This window comes from Bicyclus anynana, chromosome 24 (assembly GCF_947172395.1).
Source record: "Bicyclus anynana chromosome 24, ilBicAnyn1.1, whole genome shotgun sequence".
NCBI classification, from domain to species: Eukaryota; Metazoa; Arthropoda; class Insecta; order Lepidoptera; family Nymphalidae; genus Bicyclus; species Bicyclus anynana.
In genome coordinates this window covers 6,001,630-6,011,212 of record NC_069106.1, presented here as the reverse complement: position 1 = coordinate 6,011,212, position 9,583 = coordinate 6,001,630, and the positions used below count along the sequence as shown (strand labels likewise).

Here is a 9,583-nt window from a genome sequence, read left to right as displayed (position 1 = left end):
CGGGCGCCCTCTAGTTTGTGTATAATCTACTATTACATCTTATAGTATTAAACAAAGCCTACTCGTAGTTACTTACTACACTACTACTTACCTATTACTATAGGTAACTTATGTACCATTAATTAATTACAAAGACCTTGACCTCTTTTTTTGAAGCCGGTTAAATACTTTAAACCGACTTCAAAAAGTCGTCATCTTCACATAAAGTCAGTAGAGCTATGAATGAAAGATGAATAAAAATAAAATGAATATATATATAAAAATAAAAATTAGAATGATGAATACACGTAACATTGACTTTTTTTTTATTCTTTACAAGTTAGCCCTTGACTACAATATCACCTGATGGTAAGTGATGATGCAAATTAAGATGAAATCGGGCTAACTTGTTTGGAGGAGGATGAAATCCACACCCCTTTCGGTTTCACACAACGTCGTACCGGAACGCTAAATCGCTTGGCGGTACGTCTTTGTCGGTAGGGTGGTAACTAGCCACGGCCAAAGCCTCCCACCAGCCAGACCTGGACCAATTAAGAAGACCTCAATCGGTCCAGCCGGGGATCGAACCCAGGACCTCCGTCGCCACGGAGGCCGGCTGAATCGACAATGTTTAATTACAAACAATACTCGTAGATTACAAATAAAGTGTGCATAAATGTATGAATTTGTCCCATTTTCATGGAAAATTGGAAAATAATAAATTTGTATCATATTACGAATATATCCGGTAAAGCCTTTTATAATTTATGATTGGCTCACGCTTTTGAATGACAGCAGTTTGGTTGTGACCAAATTTAATTAAGCCATTAAACCACAAGCGTTTAAGTTTGTAATTACTGGTTAAAACTGCCTAGTGGGAATGGTATTCCGTAGATTCATTGTGTTCACATCTATACTAATATTATAAAGAGGAAAACTTTGTTTGTATGTTTGTTTGTTTGTAATGAATAGGCTCAAAAACTACTGGACCGATTTTAAAAATTCTTGCACCATTCGAAAGCTACATTATCATATCACAAGTAACATAGGCTAAATTATTATTTTGGAAAAAATAGGGTTCCGTAAGATATTTGGGTTTTTCGGACACAAGGTGTAAAAAATCAACCAGAAAAGTAGGGTAGGGGTAGGTAGGAGTAAGGCTGGGGTAGGGGTAGGCTAGGGGTAGGCTAGGGATAGGGTAGGGGTTGGATAGGGGTAGTTGAAAGTTTACATCGAGTTTCACGCGGACGAAGTCGCGGGCGTTGGCTAGTATTTTATATTCTAGTTTGATGCACTCAAGAATCTATGTCTAGGGGTCTGTCCGTATTAAAAGACTAACATATTAAGACCATATTAACAGAGAATGGTAGATTCGTAGATTCATTATGTTCACATTTTTTATATTCTAGTTTTTGATTTGGGCACTCAAGAAAATTAAGAAATGTATGCGAATGATTTTATTACTTTTTTTCTTTTAAAGGAATAAGCTCGCGCTTAACCACGATCTGATGGTAAGTGTAGATGTGGCCTAAGGTGATACGCGCTTGCCTAGAGAATGCCTATTCACTCTCATTATAAAGATTACCTAGCCTAAGATAGCTAGGTTGTAAGAATTAGGAAATACTGACTTCGGCAGAGAGTTCCATATCCTAGCCATGCGTATAAGAAACGAAGAGGCAAATTGCTTCGTACGTTCTAGGCTTTCGAAGCGACAGCGTTTGTAGAAAGAGAAACAATGTGCCACATGGCTACCAGCACAGGAACCAAGAAAAGGACACGTGTAATATAATGATAGTTATTCCGGGGTAGCTCAATCACAAACAACCTTACGACTATTAAATATAAAACATATTTTGGCTGGTGGGAGGCTTTGGCCGTGGCTAGTTACCGCCCTACCGACAAAGATGTACCGCCAAGCGATTTAGCGTTCCGGTACGACGTCGTGTAGAAACCGAAACGGGTGTGGATTTCATCCTCCTCCTAACAAGTTAGCCCGATTCCATTTTAGATTGCATCATCACTTACCATCAGATGAGATTGTAGTCAAGGGCTAACTTGTAAATAATAAAAAAAAACAAATATAAATGGATTTCCTAACTAAAAATAAATAATGTAACTCAATTAAAACATCTTCAGAACTCTGTAACACGGTCGTTTCAAACAAGCAATCGTCCCATTTAAATCGAGTGCAAATATAAACTTCGCTATTTATTAACCGTAATAGTTATTTACCTAGTGTTATTGATTCTATACTGCTGTACTGTATTAGAGCTTGCGTACACTGTTTGTAAATTCAATAGGGTAGTTAAAACATATCAAAGGAGATGGTCCAAAATAGTATGGAGCCCAGGATCAGTCATTGTACCCTAACGGAAATAAAAGAAGATAATATTTTTTTAAACTATTTTTGATTACGAATTTACTTTAATTCTTTCGAAATAATATTAATTGTCTCCCAAGAAATGCAACATTAATAAGGATAATAATGGCGGATAAATGACGTTTTCAATGCAGTAATCGATTTGACGTTTGCTGTCAATTGTCAAGTCATAGTTGCTCTATGGGCGCCATCTTGATATAACTCAAAAACTTGGGTTTTTATTTTATTTATTTATTTTTATTTAGTTAGATTTATTCACTTTAATAAATTTTAATAAAATCCTTGTATTTTTAAATTTTAATGATACAGGAGTGGACCTGAAATGGACCATCTCCTTCAGCCAAACCCGATTTAAACATACAAACACAAACTTTCGCCTTCGTAATAAATGTTCCTTTAGTAACGCATGTAGGCAATAAAGATAAGTTCACTTGCTAGTAATGTATTGTCGTTTATCTGATGCATCCCTTTTTTATTTTACGAAACAAAGGAGAATGGGGAGGTTACATGTATTTTGGGACTAGTAGATAGAAGTAGCATACATAATGGAAACCCATTAATAGTTGTCAATCGTGATTAAACTAAGAAAAAAGCAAATGGTAATCAATCTTGAAAACCAGGGAGAAAAAAAAAAACCTTAAAATTAAAAGGTACCCTATCCAGGCATACGAATAAATGTGAATTTTGTACTGGAAAACGCCACCGGTGACATACAACTGCGTGATTGCTCTATAAATACGACAAGGGGTTTCGGTTTCAGGCAACAAATAGAACAATTTTACTATGCTAAGTATAGAAGTAATCTTGATTCCCGTTCTGTAAAATCTCAATATTTTTTTTACAAGCATCTTATAAAATAATAGTTTTAGTTAATACAAATGTATGAGTGTACGACTTTTCTGAGTGTGACTCCCACTTTCGCCATCCTCCTTTATTTAAATAACCAACGGATGCCTGCGACTTCGTCCTCATGAAATTTAGTTTTTCCACCAGAACCATTATTTTTTGCGGAATAAAAAGTAGCCTAAATATTGTTCAATAACTTTATCTATCTTCTAATTGAAAGCCTATTAAAATCGCTATATTTACTGTAGTGGACCTTAAACAGGTTGATGATGATGAAGGAATGAGAATCCCTGTTGTAAACTAAAAACTTGAGAGGTGACAAGGGACACCCAGATAGAACGAAGTTCGCTATAGTATCGCTATCGCTATCTCTATAAATATCGCTATAGTATCGTTATTGCTATAGATATCGTTATCGCTATCGCTATACCCTCTTTCTTACGCAGTCAGGTAAAAAGTGTCGTTACAACTTTTTGGTCTTAATATTTTACCAGACCCCTTTCAAAACGCGCGATAAGGAATTTCGTTTCAAAAATCTTGCTCCGCCAAACTCAAATCACAGAACATTAGTATGCGTAGGACTTTACCAAGTATGCGGTGTCCGCGTCGCTTTCAAACATTTTATATAAGAGTCGAGATTTACATTACAAAGATTAGTTTTCTGCACCGTTACATTTGTATCTTTATTTTTCGAGATCGAGCTCCTGTCGTTTTATCGGTTGGCTTGTTTTGTTTTATTATAAGGCGACCCTAAGCCCTCATTCGCACGAGAGTTTTTTTTAACGGACGTTAAACAAGCGTAATTATTTTTTAAATATTATTAGGAATTAAACTCTGTAGTATGGTAGGGGGTAATCTCTACCAAACTGATTTTGAAAATTCATACCTTACTAGAAAGTCACGTTATTTGCGAATTTTATACGCTATATTTTATCTTTCTATAGTCACTAAGAAAATAAGTAGAGGTAGTTGTCTCGCCTGGGAAATTAGGTACTACGACGGCCTTGCAATTTTTTGACCCCGTTTTTTTGCCAAACTCTGCCACCGTAATAAAAGCTAAAGAATACGTGATGATAGCCCAGTAGATATGACCTCTGCTTTCAATTCAGAGGGTAAAGGTACGAATCCGGTCTAGAGAATTCACCTCCAAGTTTTAAGTTATGTGCATTTTATAAAATTAAATATCATGTTTCAAACGGTGAAGGAAAAACATCGTGAGGAAATCTGCACACCTGAGAATTTTCTTAATTCTCTATGTGTGTGAAATCTGCCTGAGCTTGGTGGACTAACAACTTTCATTCTGAGAGGAGACTCGTGCTCAATAGTGAGTTGAGTATAAAATAGAATATAATATATTTTTATTTGTTCACACACAAGTAATAAAAGAAACAAACAGAATATACATAAATATGTATGGTCGTGGCCAAAAAGGTATCCACCTCAGCACGATGGCACAACGAGCTGTGGCGCTGGTTTCCAGAACCCTGGTGTGTTCATGGACTTGTCTACGACCATGGCAATTTTAAAACAATATGGGTTGTAAATGAATGAATGAACAAAAGCTAAAACTAAACAATATTTTTTTCTGAATCAACGTCATTCACAAAGACCTTAATTGCCGTATAACTTTTTTTTTTAAAAAGTTCGCTAGACCTCTCGTTGACCCGTCCGCCCCTTCAGCTATCACTAATCCATTACCCATACCCACTCCACTCGTGTCACGTTACCTAACGTTCGCCATGTTATTGATGGCTAGCTTATTAGTTCTATGTACCTACACCATTGTATGACATGGATGATTTGTGTACAGGAATATATTCAAAGAGCAACTAAGCTATTACTCGTATCGTCATCAACCCATATTCAGCTCACTGCTGAGCTCGAGTCTCCTCTCAGAATGAGAGGGGTTAGGCCAATAGTCCACCACGCTGGCCCAATGCGGATTGGCAGACTTCACACACGCATAGAATTAAGATAATTCTGTGGTATGCAGGTTTCCTCACGATGTTTTCCTTCACCGATTGAGACACGTGATATTTAATTTCTTAAAATGCACACAACTGAAAAGTTGGAGGTGCATGCCCCGGACCGGATTCGAACCCACACCCTCCGGAATCGGAGGCAGAGGTCATATGCACTGGGCTATCACTGCGCTAAGCTATTACTATTGAGTAGCAAATACCATTAGCAACCCATCTTCTTCTTCTTCTTCTTTTCTTCCTGGGCCTTATCCGCACTTGGCCACTAAGGTTTGGCCGTTGTACGTAGGTCCCTTCGGTGCTGGTCCCCGCCGGAGTCACTCCAGCCAACCGAGCTCGCTCCAGAAGCTTAGCAGGCCGCCCAGGTCGCCGAACGCCTCATGGAGTGTTGCTGGGGATCCAATGTGTGCTGCGCGTTGTTCAGATACACCTCTGCATCTAAGCATAACATGTATCGGGGTTTCCTCTTCCTCCATGCATGCTCTGCAAAGAGGGCTGTCGGTTATACCTAGAACCGAAAGGTGTTTGTTTAGTGAACAGTGTCCTGTCATTAGTTCAGTAACAGTTTTAAGTTTGCTACGGTTTAGTTTAAGTAGTTTTGTGGTCAAACGTGAGTCGAGTCTTGGAAGAACCTGTTTTGTGTGTTTGCATTCATTAGTGTCTGCCCATGACTGATCGTGTGACATTCGTGTCTCCTTGCGGAGCCATGTTTTGTACTCACTGTAGGGTATTGGTACCATTGGAAGTGGTCCAGCAACCTTCAGTGTTGTGCCTTTGCGTGCCAGTTCGTCTGCCCTGTCATTACCTGTGTTGCCGTTGTGACCCTTCACCCATTTTAGTGTAACGTTGTTTGTTTTTGTTAAGTTGGTTAGTGCTAAATGACAGTCTGAGATAAGTTTTGAAGAGGTCGTGTGCTTTTTTAGAGCTTTTAGTACTGCCTGACTGTCACTGCAAATGTTAATGTTAAAGTTTGTTACCTTTCTTGCGTTCATTGCTATGGCCGCAATTGTGATTCCAACGCACTCCGCCTGGAAAACGGAGTTGTTCTTACCCAATGCTTGTGTGATGTTTATGTTGAATTCTGGGCAGTAGACTCCAGTACCTGTTCCTAAATTTGTTTTTGATCCATCTGTGTACACTTCTACTGTGTTCACATTCGGTCTTGTTTCCGCGTCATCTATGATGATTTTGTATTTCTTGTCCATCAGGTGTTGTTTTCCCGTTTTGTCGCATAACCACTCTAATTGTGGATGGTTTGCCTTTTCTTTCGTTAATAGGCTTGCGTGGCCTGTGTTTGTGTCTTTCCATTGCCCACTAGATTTTAGCCTGAGGGCTGTCAATACTGCTTTCTCTTTGATGCGGAGGTGAAGGGGTGGTATTCCCAGTATTACCTCTAATGCGGTTGTGGGTGTTGTACTCATGCTGCCTGTTATTGCTAGACATGCTTGCCTCTGGAACTTTTGTAGTTCTTGCTGACTTGTTATTAGGAGTGTCCTAGGCCACCAGATTACGCAGGCATAGGTCATGGAGCTTCTTACAACTGTTTCGTAGAGCCATTTCACTATGTGAGGTTTAAGGCCCCAGGTCTTCCCTATCATGCGTTTGCATTGGGTCAGGATTGTAGTTGATCTTTGAATCTTTGTTTCTATGTGTTTTTTCCAGTTCAGTTTTTGATCCATTATTACCCCTAAATATTTTACCTCAGTGGATAGATTTAGGGTTGTATTGAATAGTTTTGGTAGTCTATTGAGGTCGGGCTTCCTCTTGTTTGTGAAAAGTATCAGTTCCGTTTTCTTAGGGTTTACAGATAGCTCGTTGTCTGTGCACCATTTTTCTATTAGTTTGAGTGCATTTTGCATTATGTTGCACAGTGTGTTTTCATGTTTTCCGCTGATAAGGATTGTTATATCATCAGCGTATCCTATCGTGGTGTACCCTTTGGCGTTTAATTTCCTTATCAGGTCGTCCACCACCATGTTCCACAGGAGCGGCGATAAGACGCCACCTTGGGGGCAGCCTTTGGCCACTAGGCCGTGTGTTTTGCCGTTTATGTCTATTTGTATAATTCTTTGTTTTAGGAGTGCGTTTATCCATCTCCTCAGAGTCAGAGGTACTTTGTATCTTTCCAAGGATTGGTCTATGCTCGTAAAAGTTGTTCTGTCGAAGGCGCCTTCTATGTCAATGAAGGTCGCCAGTGTCGCCACCCTGTTTTCTAGGTTATGTTCGATTTTGCTCACTACAGCATGTAGTGCTGTTTCCGTCGATTTTCCTGTGCTGTAGGCATGTTGGTTATTGTGAAGGGGCGTTGAGCTTAGCACCCCATCGCGTAAGTATCTGTCTCCCAGCCTTTCTAGGGTTTTCAGTAGAAACGATGTTAGGCTGATTGGTCTGAAGGATCTTGGGTTTGTGTAGTCAGTCTTACCTGGTTTAGGTAGGAAAATTACTTTAACCGTTCTCCATGTTTGTGGGATGTATCTGTATGCTAGGCATGCTTTAAATAGTGCCGCTAGCAGTGGTATGAGGTGTTTTGACCCCCACTGTATGAGCGCAGGGAAGATTTCGTCCGTTCCTGGCGATTTAAAGGGGTGGAAGGAGTTAATTGCCCATTTTAACCTGTCGTTTGTGACAACGTTGTTAGCTAGGTCCCAGTCGTCATCTGTTGGTGGTGCTTGGTTTTCATCATTCCATGTTGGACTACTTATTATACTGCAGCCCGGGAAGTGTGAATCAATCAAGGTTCTACTTATTTCTTGATCTGTGTTTGTATATGTACCATCTGCTCTCTTTAGTGAGCCTAGTGTAAGTGAGTGGTCTTTTATTAAGATTTTCCTCATTTTATTTGTGTTGTCATAGGATTCGATGTTTGTGCAGAATTTCCGCCACGCTTTTGTGTCTTTCTGCCTTACGATGTGTTTGTATTCATTCTGGTTGTCTTTGAAAGAGTCCCAGTCTGTGGGTTTCCTAGTGTTTTTGGCTTTGTTGTATAATTTCCTCAAATGTTTCCTTCTGTTTTCCAGCTCTGGGCCCCACCAGCTGTGTAGTGGGGTTTGTTTCGTTGAGTGTATCTTCAGAGGGCACGCCTCTTCGAAACTGCTTCTCATTTGTTTCGTTACTTTGTCAACTAGGTTGTTTATTTCATTTGTACTGTTTAATTTTGCCAATGTCACGTTGGCTTGTGTGCCAGTTAAAAGGCGTTTGTAGGTATGTATGTTTGTCTTCCTTGGGTTTCTCCATGGGGTGTCTTGTTTTTTGTTAAGGTTTATTTCAAAGCTTATTCTGCGGTGGTCGCAGAGTGATAGCTCTTTACATACGTGCCAATTGTTTACTCTGTCTTCAATGTTGTTTGATGCAAGGGTGATATCCACAATTGTTTGGTATCTGCTTGAGACGAAGGTTGGTTCCTTGCCCCTGTTTAGAATGTTAAGATTAGTGGTTAATAGATATGAGATTAACTGCTCACCTCTCTTGTTGTTGTCTTCACTGCCCCATAGGGAGTGATGCGCGTTTGTATCCACAGCTATTATGAGGTCAATGTTGCTCTCTACACAGTATTTGATGAGGTCCACGACCTGCTGTGGTGGTAGTTGTTCTTCTATTGGTAGGTATAGCGATGCCAGGACAAGCGGCCTGGCTGACGCCTGCGATGGTTGAGGCGTTCCATTTTGTATTCTTACTGTTGTTAGGTCTCTGTAACAGTATTGTGTTAGTAATGTCGCCGCAATGCAGCGAGGTATATATATGCATGTTCTAGGCTTTTCGCTTTGGCTGTTATAGAATAACTTACCGCTGCAGTTGCTGAGTCCGCATACAGTGTTTCTCCGGATCCACGGCTCTTGGATCAGGGCTATGGTGTCAGCGTTGACCTCCAGCTGTCGCCGTAGAGCCGCTACAGCCAGGTGTTTGTGCTGGAGGTTGGCCTGCAGCACTTGTATGGTACTGAAAATGAGATCAGTTATGGTGGGCCCCAGGGGCCCACTCTTGTAAAAGGATGTTTAAATGGCTCGTCAAGCTGTCCGAGTCATCGGAATGCACCTCCTCCGACCCTCGGCAGCCTTCCCATGGTGTCCCATCCGAGGGGGGTGGTGCACTAGGTCCGGGTGCCGCGAGGTCGGGTTCCGTGTCCGTCCCTTGGCAGGTCCTGGCCGGGGCACACCTGTGGTTTGGCTCGTCCCCGGACGTGGGGCGACAGCCTCCGCGGGTGGGCAGCCACCGGATGTCGGCTGCTGCCCAGTCCCGCTTAGACTGTAAGGGCCCCCCGTTCGGTTATTTCCGGCCACCTGGGTGTCCCTGCCTGGACCTGTCAAAGGCCTATCCGACGCCTCCCCTACTGCTAATTCTGTTTGTCCGTCTGTCCGCTTTGTTTTTCTCTTCTTGTTTTTATTTTTCCGCCTTTTGTGCC

The 9,583-nt window shown here is 41.0% G+C and overlaps 1 protein-coding gene across 1 annotated transcript; it reads right to left on the bottom strand.

Moving 5' to 3' along the window:
• Positions 1 to 5,379: 5,379 nt before the first annotated feature.
• Positions 5,380 to 9,297, bottom strand: LOC128199461 (uncharacterized). The gene is made up of 3 exons (XM_052889067.1): positions 8,969 to 9,297; positions 8,645 to 8,871; positions 5,380 to 5,692 (listed from the first exon to the last, which is right to left on the bottom strand). Exons 1-3 carry the CDS (start codon positions 8,989 to 8,991, stop codon positions 5,502 to 5,504), a joined length of 441 nt encoding a protein of 146 aa, XP_052745027.1. The 5' UTR covers positions 8,992 to 9,297; the 3' UTR covers positions 5,380 to 5,501.
• Positions 9,298 to 9,583: the final 286 nt, after the last annotated feature.

What these genes read in the sequence shown, in the direction of transcription:
- LOC128199461 (XM_052889067.1), bottom strand. Translation starts at nt 8,991, where the DNA reads ATGCGGACTCAGCAACTGCAGCG. An exon ending in CGGACTCAGCAACTGCAGCG is followed by an intron (nt 8,872 to 8,968) that starts GTAAGTTATTCT and finishes ATACTGTTACAG; the next exon opens with AGACCTAACAACAGTAAGAA. An exon ending in TGAAGACAACAACAAGAGAG is followed by an intron (nt 5,693 to 8,644) that starts GTGAGCAGTTAA and finishes TTTCGGTTCTAG; the next exon opens with GTATAACCGACAGCCCTCTT.